Consider the following 13205-nt stretch of genomic DNA (forward strand, 5'->3'; position numbering starts at 1 on the left):
TTTTGGCTTACAATGCTACCATCATGTAAACACCTGTCCTTCCTTCTGGTGCCCTTTATTCAGCCAGAGTAAGGTCATGACTGGTGTAGTACTTATCCAATTTCTAGGAGAACCAACCACACCTGTACATAGACTATTATTACAAGGGGGTTACCGCACTAACAGCACCCCTCTCCCCCCCTCCCCACAGGAATCCATGTACCCTACTGTAGACATCTTGTGTAATTGCATGGTCAAATGTGACATCGTGGTTCGAAGAGTTTGCACAACGAAAACCAGTTAACTGTATAAGTTAATACTATGGAACATCCAAATTTTTGTGGTTTTCATTTATAAACATGAAGTTGTTTTACTAAGCAGCAATAGAAGAATCATTTAACATGGTATACTCATGACACACACTGTTCCAACACTGCAACGTAACTGTGTCAAGACAACAATTTTCCACATTGAACAGGATTTGCAATTACTGTAGGGTAATAAATATTTCTGCAACTAACAGCCATATGTTAGTCAACTGCTATATTCTTAAGGAAATCATTTAACACTGACGTTTCTATACATACACTGAACAAGTTTGTACACAGAATTAGACTTACACGTTGACCTTGAACTTCCATTATTTGTATCAGAGCATCCCATCGGTCCTGCAGCATTTCTATCTTTTCAAGAATTTTGTCAGTAGCAGAACCGGCCTGTAGCTTTTGAGCTAAATCCTGAAGGGCAATGATTTTTTTCTGGTGATCATCCATTTCAACTCGGATTGTCTACAAAGGAAAACATGTAACTGTGAATATAAACAGAAAAAGTGATCTAAACTTGTTAATTTAAGGCCAATTCTATTTTATGCTACAATTTAGGTACTTCATACACACACAAAAGTGTGTATGCACACAAAACAACGTAATTTCAGACAGGCCAAAATCAACTCCAAATTTTCTCAAATGTTTTTATTATGAAAACACGTATAACAGTTCAGTTTCTTACAATTATGGTCAACCTATAGTCCAATAAATTAATGCATTCCAACAATGTTCCAAAAATAGCATGTACCTGCAGTGTGCGAACTCTTTCCATAACCTGGCCCATCTCCTCTAATGGTGTAGCCTCCATTGTTTTAAGCTGTGTTTCACAGGTATCAAGTGCTGACTGCACAAACTGTAGCTTCTTTGTAACTGGACCCCATACTGTTGCTTGATGTTGCAGCTGCGCCCATCGATCTTCTGTCCATTGGCATATATGCGCCCAGCGCTCTCCCAAAGCTGTCAGCTGGTCCTCCATCTGAGCATATGCTGAAACAGATAATCTCAAACTTAAAATGGGAACTCAAAGGCACATGGGAAATATGGATATGTGGAAGAAACAACTATTATAGTGATTAAAACTGCGAGGGCTATCCTGAAAGTAACAGACATTTTGTTCTATCGCGGTGGTGGGTGAGCTACAGCTGCCATCTTGGGACCGTAACGTTCCTACACTCTGTACACATCCAGCAGTGGTAGTGTGTGTTTTGTCTCTCTGCTACTTTGTTTTCTGTGATGTGTTAATAGAAAATCCTGCCACTTAGGAGATGCATTCTATTCTGTGATCAGGGTTTTTTTTGGGGGAGGGGGGGGGGGGGGGAGGAAGCTGCCAACCAACTGAAATTTATTGCAACTGTGATGTGTATGGAAAAGGAATAATGAACAAAAGCTGAGTGATTTTAAAAATGGCCATACCAATGGTCACGATGAGGACTGCAGTGGTAGGCGTAGCCTAGAGACTGATGAACTGGTTATGAAAATCAATGAAAAAAATTCATGAAAACTTATTTCACAATTATGAAATTTTTTCAACACTTTCCCCAAATTTAACGGCGGTTGGTGCATGAAACTGTGGCAGAGAAGTGAGATTACCACAAATTTTGTGCTAGGTTGGTTCCCAAAATTCTAATGGAAGACCACAAAAATAGAGACAGACTGCAGCACTGACCTTCCTAGATGATTATGAGAAAAATGGTAACAAAGTTACTGACTGTATCACAACTGGAAAAGAGACTTGTGTGAAGCATGTTGATCGCGAAACAAAAAGGCAGTCAATGGAATGGTGAGACACAAATATTCCTAAGAAACCACTGAAGTGTTTGCAAACACTGTTCAGAAGGAAGATTATGGATACTGCATTTTGGAACTCCAATAGAGTGATTCTCATTGATTTCCTTGAACATGGCACAACAGTTAACTCAGAGAGGTATTGTTAAATACTGACAAAATTATGGCAGGTGATACTAAACAAGTATCGAGGAAAACTTAGCATTAAAGTTTTGTTTTCTCAAAACAATGCACATCAACAAATGACCAGTAATACCTAAGAGCTCCTATGGGGTTTTGGATGGAAAGTGTTTGATCATCCACCAGACAGCTCGGATTTGGCACTGAGTAACTACCACATCGTGCCAGCAATGAAGATATGAATCACTACACAAGGCCCTGATACTGACACTAAACTGCATGCCAGTACAAACCAGTTGTTGCAATCACAGGTGGCAGATTTCTACAGAGAGGGTACTAAAAAACTTGTTCCACGGTATGATAAGTGCCTCAATTTGAATGGCGATTATGTGGAACAATAGCTTCAGAGTATCTATAAAATGTATGTGATAAAATTTTTCCACAATGTTAATTTTTTTACTTCAAAACATCTCTTGCTTTCTGGATAGCCCTCATAAAATGAAGTCATCTATTACTGTCAAAATAAAAGTTATCAACCTGGAGGTTGATTGGACCATCATAGAACTTAACTAATTACCCTCCTATTGAAGATGGTATGCATTTTCTTTCCTCCAACATGATAACTGTCTCATCCAGCTAGTACTAGGGGACCTGAACCATGGTCCAACTGTACATGCTTAATATGTGCAAAGCTCTGCCCAGGGGGTAAAAATCATATTATGTATCTGTTTTATGTTATTCACAAGATGATAATCTGGTCAGCTGCCACAGTGCCAGTGGACATACATTGTGACGGTTGTGTCAGTTGCCAGCTGGTACCGAACATTAACACTTGCAGTCAGCACAATATAATTAGGCTTTTAGGTAAGTTTTTGATGTGCTGATGTTTAGTGATCTTCATGGTAGTTAAAAGTGCATGTGCAGTGTGAAATGACTTGCAACAACAATGGACAGTAAATGGTAGAAATTTTAAAGTAGAGCTATATTATAATTCCATTTCCTATCAACTACTGTTCATCGTCTTGCAGATCCGATAATGACAGCATATCTCTGTCTAAACCTGTCATCCAATAAAATGGTTTTTTGGTGATCTTGGTTTCTGAAGTTTTCTTCTGTCATCATTTATATTTTTACTTTTATCCTTAACCACAAAGCCAAGTTTTGTGTTCATGATCAAAGGGAGTGGTGCACTGCAAATGAGGTGCAAAGCTGGCAGAGAAAAACTATACTTTTATTGACAATAATGAACTGAATCACAATGGCACAGGTACAATCTGATAAGGCTGTGGTCAGCTGAAAGTGGCAGCACACTCAATGACAAGTAGCAATCAAAGTTCTGTGATTTAGTAGCCCTGAATGGTCTGAGATGGCTTCCAGTGAGGTGGTAGCCCTGGATATTCAGAGATGGCGTTCAGTGAGATGGCAGTCCTGAATGGCCAGAGATGGCATCGAGCAAGATGGGAGCCCTGGATGATCAGGGTTGAAATCCAGAGCAGTAGGAGGCTTGGACAGTTGGCAATGACATCCAGTGAAGCGAGAGCCCTATAAGGTCAGAGATGACATCCAGTGAGGCAGGCCATGGATGCTCGGAAGTGATGTCCAATGATGCGACAGCCCTGGATGGTCAGTGGTGAGCTGGAGGATGGGCTGAAGGTGAAGTCCAGCAAGATGGCACAGAGGAGGCACCCAGTGATGGCTTGACGACTTGGATGACGTGGTAACTGATCCTCGACCAGCTTGGAGATGTACACGGTGAATGCACACCAAGCACACTGCCATGAATTGGCCAAATGGTGCCTTAATACTCGTCTGGCAAAAGGATATAGGTGTGCATACAGCAGGCGCATGATCTTGCAGAAGGTAACAGGTGCCCATGATTGCAGCTCTGTGTACTGTTACAGGCATGCCGCCAGCTGCGAGGCTGGTGCCATCTCTTGCTGTGATGGCGGCTGGAAAATTGGTTGAAAATGAAGTAGTCTAGTTATGTTATTGCCATGTTATATAGAATCTCCTGCAGTAGTGTTGCCTGCAGACTGCAGCTGTGGCATCCCACAGTATACACTTATATTGTTGGTTGCATCATGGGCAACCACCCAGGGAAAGAATACCAATATCAGTAAAATAAAATTATGAACAAAGACAAAAATAAAACTATCTCTAAAGCAAAAAACTGAAAAATAATGGATATGTAGAACCTGTTGCTAGTGTCGATATTCTCCTTTTCTGCCATAAAATATCAAGTATGCAGCCACATAAATTTGATTTCTTCTTCTAATATTTTGGCTGAATACTGTCCAGCCATCATCAGAGTGAGCTGAGGTGACTGATGCTCCAGTACTAGCTTCATCCTTTTAAACGCATGGACTGCACCACTGTGCGTGTGCCACAGATAAACAAGGTGCCAGAGAGGTTGATCAGTGGCGAAGAGGTATGACATATGCATGGAATTAGATCTATGACTGCACTGTCATCCACACGGTGATATAGATGTATCACTGTGAGCTGCACCGTTGCGGCATCTTTGTGAGTTTACTACAGAAATTGCCAAATTCCATGATTTGTTCACGCTGAAGCTGCTATGTCTCTTAATTAAATTCAGCACCAACCAAATTTCAATTGCTCATTTCACTACTGAGTCTCAGAAAGATGAAGTTGAGGCCAAAATTTTGATGCTATCATACGTCATAGAGTGCCAGTGTCACTACAATGCTCTGCCACCACAGATTGTAAGAGCCGGCTGTACCTGTGGTGCTCTGTGCATCTCTCCTGACTATATGTGTCATCTTTCCAGTGTATGAACGGACACATTCACAGGGGATCTTGTAGACCCCAGGTTTCTGAAGCACCAAATCATCTTTAACAGAACCCAGGAGTGCTGCTGTGTTTGGTGGAGGGCAAAAAATCACTTTCACTTTGTATTTACTGAGGATCCTTCCCATTTTAGTGATAGGCTTCCCACATATGACAGAAAAGCCATGGATTTAAAACTTTCCGTGTCTTCTTCTGCATTTCTTATGCCCATTGTTGGTTTCATTTATAGTGCCTTACGTATCTGCTGTGGAGTGTACCCATTGGCTTCAAAAACTCTTCTCAGGTGTAGAAGCTCATCCTCCAGACTTCCCTCATTGGCAATGATGTGTGCTGTGTGTGCCAGGGTTCTGAGTACACTCATAGATTGCATGGGATGGTGGCAGCTATTTGCACATAAATATAAATCCATATGGGTCAGTTTTCGACATACTGCATGTCCCAAAGTGCCATTGAATTTGTCTGTGGGTGGAATTTTTATTTCTTTCTTTGTCTTTCCATTTAGGAACTGAGAACCAGAAAAGGTATTATCTCTTAAAAAATGTTTTGTGTATCAAGGTAACAGTTTAATTCTGTAAATAGTAGCCGCATATACTACTGAAGAATGCAGTGTATATCTTCATCGACCATTTCACTGATGAGGAATGTGTCATCCATGCATCCCCCACAGAAATATTAACACATTCTAAGAATGGGGGATTTTTCTCTAATAATTTGTTGTCAAGCTGTTTGAGAAATATCCACCAACATGGTCCCTGATGTACTTGCAGTCATTGAAATTCAACTATTCAATCTATAAATTTTACCATTAAAAGAAAAATAGTTGTATATCACTTTTCATATTGGAACAGTTATTCATTGTATCACATCTACAAATACTATGTCCAGCTTAACCTGTTACTATCATTGCAAGATGAAAAATAGATTATTGGCCACCTCGCACAATAATTTAAAAATCTACCAGTGATTTTCTCTAGAAACTGTTGTGTAAAAACAGGTCATACACTTAATGATGACAGTGAGACCACCTAAACACATAGTGAGTAAAATAACACAAAAACAAACACTTTGTGACAGATATAGATATTGCAATGCTTCATTTAAGAATATGCAATAGGTTAAGATGGCCAGGAAAATTGGAAGTTTAATGTTTATGGATAATAGAATGGAAACAACTGAATAGTATATGTATTACTGAATTAGCTTGATGGCTGTGTAGGTAAGCATCAGAGTACAAATTCAAAGGTTCATAGTTTGATCCTCACATGGTTATAAGACCTTTCTCCTATCATTTAGCACATCATTCACCTCTGATAATGATTTGTATTTTATGTGTGAAAACAACAAAGCTGAACATTAGTTCTAAGCCCATCATAAACAGCATGTCTAGCAGCAATTGGACAAAGAAAAGCAAGGATATATCTCCTCAAAAAGCCTAATAAAGCAAAGAGGAGCTCAGACCAACATCCCAATTTTTTTACTTAAATATTTCTGGTGGCAGCAAACAATATTATCATGCAAGTGTTTATCACTGTATAATAGTCATCAAGAGGGGAGTTAGGTATTTCTAAATCTACGTACATGTTTCACAACAAACTGTACAAACAGTGGATGGTACTTCATACCAATATCAGCAATCTTCTGTCTTATTGGAATTTATGCATGGAGTGAGGGGAAAATTACTGTTTACATGCCTCAGGATGCACCTTACTCTCTCTTATGTTTTTCTCATTATACATAGACTGATGCAAAAAAACTTGCACTGCCAAAAAATAATTAATTTAGAGCAATGAAATTTCAGAATACATTTGTCTAGGTAACATATGTAAGTGATTAACATTGCAAGGTCACAGGTTCAAGTGAGCATGAGATAAGCCATTGCAAATTTGAAATGCTGGTACCTTCATAACTGGTGTAACCAGAAAGTTCAATGCAAGCATGCAAACATGCATGCATTGTGTTGTACAGGTAATCATTATCGGTTCATGGGCTGGATTTCCATGCTGATGAACTTGCTTGGTTAATATATGGACAGCGAGTGCTGGTTGTGGATGATGCTGTAGTTGCCATCTGATGTCCTGAATTTGCTCATTAAGCAGGTCAAGACCACATGTCAATACACTGTACAGCATGTTGGGTTACAACATCAGTATGTGACTGAGTGTTATCCTGTTGGGAAACACCCCTTTGAATGCTGCTCACAAATGGCATCACAACAGGCAGAATCACGAGATTGACGTAGAAATCTGCAGTCAGAATGCATGGGATAATCACGAGATTGTTCCTGCTGTCATAAGAAATCACACCCCAGCCCATAACTGTACGTGTTGGTCCCCGTGTCTAGCACACAGACAGGTTGGTTGCAGGTCCTCAACTGGCCCCCTCCTAATCAACACATAGCCACCATTGGCACCAAGGCAAAATCAGCTTTCATCAGAACACACAACAGACCTCCAACCTGCCCTCCAATGAGCTCTCGCTTGACACCATTGAAGTCACAAATGATGGTAGTTTGGGGTCAATGGAATGCATGCTACAGGGCATCTGGCCCAGATCTGTCCCTGAAGCAACTAATTTTTAACAGTTCATTGTGTGACTACAGTGCCAACTGCTGCTCAGATTGCTGCTTCTGGTGCAATATGATGCACCAGAGCCATATGCCGAATACAATGGTCTTTTTTCTCGACAGTGCCACACGGATTTCTGGAGCCTAGTCTTCTTGAGACTGTATATTCTTGTAACCACTGCTGCCAGAAATCATGTACAGTGGCTACATTCCTGCCAAATCTTTCTGCAGTATCTCCAAAGAAACATCCGGTTTCTCATAGCCCTATTAACTGGCCTTATTCAAGCCCAGTGAAGAGCTGATAATGGCGTCTTAGTCACTGTAAAGGCATCCTTGACTAACACCAACTCACCAATTCCAATCTCAAAGGTAACTAAGACTCACAACCATTACAGCACTTATTTAAAGTGAACCAGATTTGCATCCTCACAGTGGCACTATTAATAACACTCTTAAGTAACTGGTGTGAAACTTGAAAAAACATCACCTTTTAGATGTAGGAACATGCCTACCAATGCCTACCACCTTACGCTTATGTTACACAACAGTTCTTTGTGTTACGACTCCCCCCCCCCCCCCCCAATATGAGGCATCACAATTGTTGCTCAGTCTTTCTTAAATACCAGTTCTACGAATTCATCCATTTGTGTTTCATGAGACTGATGTTGGCATTCTTCCAGAGACACTCATTTCAGTTCCACGATTATTTCCATTACACTTTCATGCAGGCAGTACTGACGTTTTTAAACTTTGCAGAATGCCTCTGAATTTTTTGATGTCTGTTTTCGTGCCTATTTGAAAGGACTCCAAACTGCAGAGCAGTACTGTAGAATAGGTCACGTTAGTGTCACATCAGTATCCTATCGGCAATTTCTTTTACAGATGGACTGCACTTTCCCACAATCAGGTCTTATATTTGCCTTCAAGTGCTCATGTGCTCATTCAGCTATAGTATTACTCTTAAAGTTTTAAACAATGTGACATGCACCAGACATTTACCACTTGTAGTTGGATACTTTGAGGTACTTTCTGTTTGTTGATGGGCATTATCTTGCAATTACTCTCATTCAAAGGGAAAATTGCTACTCAGTACACAAAGTGGAAATACTGTTGGATTCATTCAACATTTCCTTACAGCCATCTACTAATTATACTTTCCTTCTGACAACAGTATTGTCAACAAAGAGTTTGAGTGGCAACTGACTGAAAAATTGTGTATTTACCTTGAGAACATAAGCAGGTTTTTGAGCTTACACCATTCATTGTACTGCACTGGGTTCTGTAAGTTAACAAACTTTTGAGACCATCACATATTTATGAAGATAGGCAGTACAATCACATTTTGGTTGTAGTTCAACAATGTGGCATGGTACCAGATGCATTTTGACAGAACGCACCTGTTCACTTGCGTTTGCTATTTGCCAGATACAGAGTGAGCCTTGTTTCACTTGGGTGGTTTCTCTTGAAATTGTATAATAAACTTTCTTGGGACTGAGAAGCTTATGTCAACAAATCAGTATGGTTTTAGAAAGCATTGGTCGTGCGAAACTCCGCTTGCCATTTTCTTACATGATATACTGAGAACTACAGATAAAGGGCAACAGGTAGATTCCATATTTCTAGATTTCTGGAAAGCATTTGACACAGTGCCCCATTGAAGGCTGTTAACAGAGGCATGAGCATATGAAATAAGTTCACAGATATGTGAATAGCTCGAAGACTTCTTAAACAATAGAACCCAGTATGTTATCCTCAAAGGCGAGTGCTCGTCAGAGATGAGGGTATCTCCAGGAGTGCCTCAGGGAAGAGAGATAGGACCGCTGTTGTTCTCTATGTACATAAATGATTTGGTGGATAGGCGGGCAGCAATCTGCAGCTGTTTGCTGATGATGCCATGGTGTACAGTAAGTTGTCGAAGTTAAGTGACTGTAGGAAGATTCAAGATAATTTGGACAAAACTTCCAGTTGGTGTGATGAATGGCAGCGAGCACCAAATGTGGAAAACTGTAACTTAATGTGGATGAGTAGGAAGATCAAACCTTTAATGTTCAGGTACAGTAATATTAGTGTCCTGCTCGACACAGTCAAATTGTTAAAATATCTGGATGTAACATTGCAAAGTGATACAAGGTGGAACTAGCACGTGAGAACTGTAGTAGGGAAGGCAAATGGTCAACTTCAGTTTACTGGAAGAATTTTAGTAAAGAGTGGTACAACTGTAAAGGAGACTGCATACAGGATGCTGCTGCGACCTATTCTTGCGTATTGCTTGAATGTTTGGGATCTGTACCAGGTCAGATTAAAGGAAGACAATACAGCAATTTAGAGGCAAGCTGCTAGATTTGTTATTAATAGGTTTGGACAAAATGCAAGTATTACGAAGATGCTACTGGAACTTAAATGGGAATACATGCAGGGAAGGTGACGTTCTTTTCAAGAAACACTATTGAGAAAATTTAGAGAACCGACATTTGAAGCTGACTGCTAAACGATTCTACTGCTGCCAACATTCTCTGAGCATAAGGACCAAGAAGATAAAGTACAAGAAATTAGGGCTCATATGAAGGCATACGGGCAGTCATTTTTCCCTCGCTCTATTTGTGACTGGAACAGGAAGGGAAACAACAAGTAATGGTACAGGGTACCCTCCACCATGCACCATATGGTGGCTTGCAGAGTATTTATGTGGATATAGATGTGTTAATTCTTTGACATAAGATAATTTGCTTCAAGGAAGATCATCAGATACGGGGGTATGTAATTCTTTGTATCTGTTTGCATACCCTTCTTATAAGCAGGAGTGACTCTTTCTCCTTCCAGTTGTGCAAGACTATTTTTTATACAAGAGATTCTCATTAAATATGGGCAAGGATGGGGGCCAATTTTGTGATTTATTCAATGTAAAGCCTAACACAAATTTCATAAGGACCTGGTGCCTCATGTATCTTAACATTTTTTACATATATACAGGTAATGATCATTTCAATGCCTCTCATTTGTAAGTGTACGTAACAGTCAAGCATTGGTACAGTAGCAGCACCTCCCTGTATGAATACATTTCTAAATGTGGAATTAAATATTTCAGCTTTTTCTCAGTTGTCTTCAGTTTCCATACAGACCAGTTCACAAGAGCCTGAATGGATAGTTTTGATAAATTAGTTGACCTTTCAGAATTTTGATAAATTTGTTGACCTTTCAGAAGTTCAAATTTTTCTGGGATTTTTCTGATAGTTATTCTACCTGGGGCTGACTGGTAAGTTGTAAGCTAGACAGCCCTTCTTACTGATGCACAAGTTGGTGAACACCATTACTTCGCAAGACTGTTTTCCATATATAAGTAATGAATGTATAGTTTTTCACGTTGATTACAGTCACCAAGTAGTTTGATTATTTCAGTACTATCTAATTTACGCAATCTTTGAATGACTCAATGACCAATATATCTGAATCTGGAGGCCAATGGAAAATTTGATTATTAATACAAGTTATGTGTGTCCATAATTGCTTGTCACACTTGTCCATGTAAGTTCACAGTCAGGTTAATTTTGGACCTTGCTAGATTTAACCCCTCTGGTTGTTATCACAAAACTTTTTTTCACAGGGAGCCTAATTATCTTTGTGATATGCATTCCATGTGTTGCTGAATATTTCTACTTTCCACTTTGCATTTCAGCTAGATCTCTCAGTTCCTAGTATTATTTGAGGGTGATCACTTTCTTGGAGAGTGGTGAATTTTGGGGCTTTGCTCCACATGCTTTAGCAATTAACAACTAACATTTTAATAGTCTCAATCTCAAAATTTGATATCCAAATTGTTTCCTAGATGGTCATTTTTCATCTGGCAATCCCAAAGTTTTGCAGAATAATAATAATAATAATAATAATAATAATAATAATAATAATAATAATAATAAGAGTGTATTCCACACATATTCTGCTTTGCTGGTGACTGCTTCTGATGTACTGTGCATGCCTGACTTAACCAGGCTGATTCTACAAGTCTCCACCCTGCGTCACAATTTGAGGAAGATGAAGATAAGATCACCACAAAACTGATAATGCTTCTGCTTCATACACTCCTTCACCCTCCATCCTTGAAATGATACTGCAAATCAAAAGCTGTGCTGGAACATTGTAAGTAGGATAGCTGTCTTCAGGAGTTCTGACAATATATGAAAATAATCATTAATGGTCCCGGATCCCAGTTGACAGATGTTGTTGGTTACAATAGGTTGACAGTCTGCAGCTGCCTGCAACCCATTCTCAGTATCATCATCAGCAGGGAGCAGTGCTTCAAATATCTTCATTAAGCCATCTGTCACATTTATCTTTTCCCATAAAACAGTTCCAGATTGGGGCATAACCCATCAGCCACCATCATGTGGCTTCTTGATACTGGATCAGGTTTCTCTGCCATCCATGCAGGCAAGAAGAGAAATTGGCAAACTCTGCTATGCTTTGGTGACAACAGAAGGTCACCTTGCTATTAGTCTACCAGTGCAAGTTGCAGTATACATATGAATCCAATCAACTGTTGTGAACATAGCCTGCAGCTGACTGTGGGCAGCAGGCATCTACTCCATAAAGAAAGTACTACGGAACTACTTCTCGTCTCTTCCACCAAGAAGCACATAATCAACTAAACTAAGATATACAAAATAATTATTGAAATTACTTTAAGTGCTTCTGGTGCTAATTAGAGCCTACAACTGGAGAACCAGAACACTGTTTCTGATGCAATATAAGAAAAAATTATAATAAAAACTCTGAATTCCTTTTAATTTCCTGTTATTTTTATGAAGGAATTCTGCCAATAACATAGTTCACATCAAAGAATTTGAATATTGCTAATAATATGATTTCTAAATGAGTTATGTAGAGACAAGAAAAATACAAGTCATCTTTCTAAATAACTGTCAGTACACTTTATTTTATTTTATATTTAGAAATATGCTGCTTTACTGACTGTCTAAGCTTACCACTCTCAGGACTATTGTCATCAACAACCACCACCATGTGTGACAGTGCATCAACCACCTTCTGCTGTGCACACAAATCGTTCTGCAGTTCACGATGACGTTCTATCTGCTCCTGCAGAGTTTCAGGATCATTTGCAACTTCAGCCATGTGTGAAATGCGATCTTCTGTGTCTGTCAACCATTGTCTCAGTTGATCTAACTGTTGCTGCTGCAGTGACATCAAGAGTTCATGGATCCTATAAATCAGAAACCTCTTTGTTAGGATACAGCAAACAATTTGAAACTCATTAGTCACTCCCTAACTAGTGTGTTATCACTTGTACTTTATAAACTGAGTCATATATACTAAGTAAAAATAAGATGCGACTGTAGGCAGCATATTTTCACATTGGTAGAGTGTAGACAAAATTATTTACCTTCCTTTGTCCTAGTGCACAAAACAACTAAATGAAAAGAAAAGCCTTAAGAATACATGACAAAGTTTTTTAATTAAGAGGCCAGAGTCGCACGGAGAGGGGAGAGCTGTGGTTAATTTCCTACTTAGGCACCCATATTTAGGTTTAACATGGTTTCATTAAATCACTTCACACAAATGCTGAGATGGTTCTTTTGAATCGAATATGGTCAGCCTCTTTCCTCTTG

At 39.4% G+C, this 13205-nt stretch overlaps 1 protein-coding gene across 1 annotated transcript in view; it reads right to left on the reverse strand.

The window, feature by feature from the left end:
* The window catches only part of LOC126471168 (dystrophin, isoforms A/C/F/G/H-like), an 881357-nt gene that overhangs the window by 204880 nt on the left and 663272 nt on the right, over positions 1-13205 (reverse strand). The window contains exons 11-13 of the mRNA XM_050099271.1: positions 12564-12799; positions 1054-1292; positions 600-767 (exon numbers count right to left, since the gene is read on the reverse strand). Coding sequence (XP_049955228.1) covers positions 600-767; positions 1054-1292; positions 12564-12799 — 643 coding nt within the window. The remainder of the gene's footprint in view (positions 1-599; positions 768-1053; positions 1293-12563; positions 12800-13205) is intronic.

The sequence above is a fragment of the Schistocerca serialis genome, chromosome 3 (genome assembly GCF_023864345.2).
Source record: "Schistocerca serialis cubense isolate TAMUIC-IGC-003099 chromosome 3, iqSchSeri2.2, whole genome shotgun sequence".
Lineage (NCBI taxonomy): Eukaryota > Metazoa > Arthropoda > Insecta > Orthoptera > Acrididae > Schistocerca > Schistocerca serialis.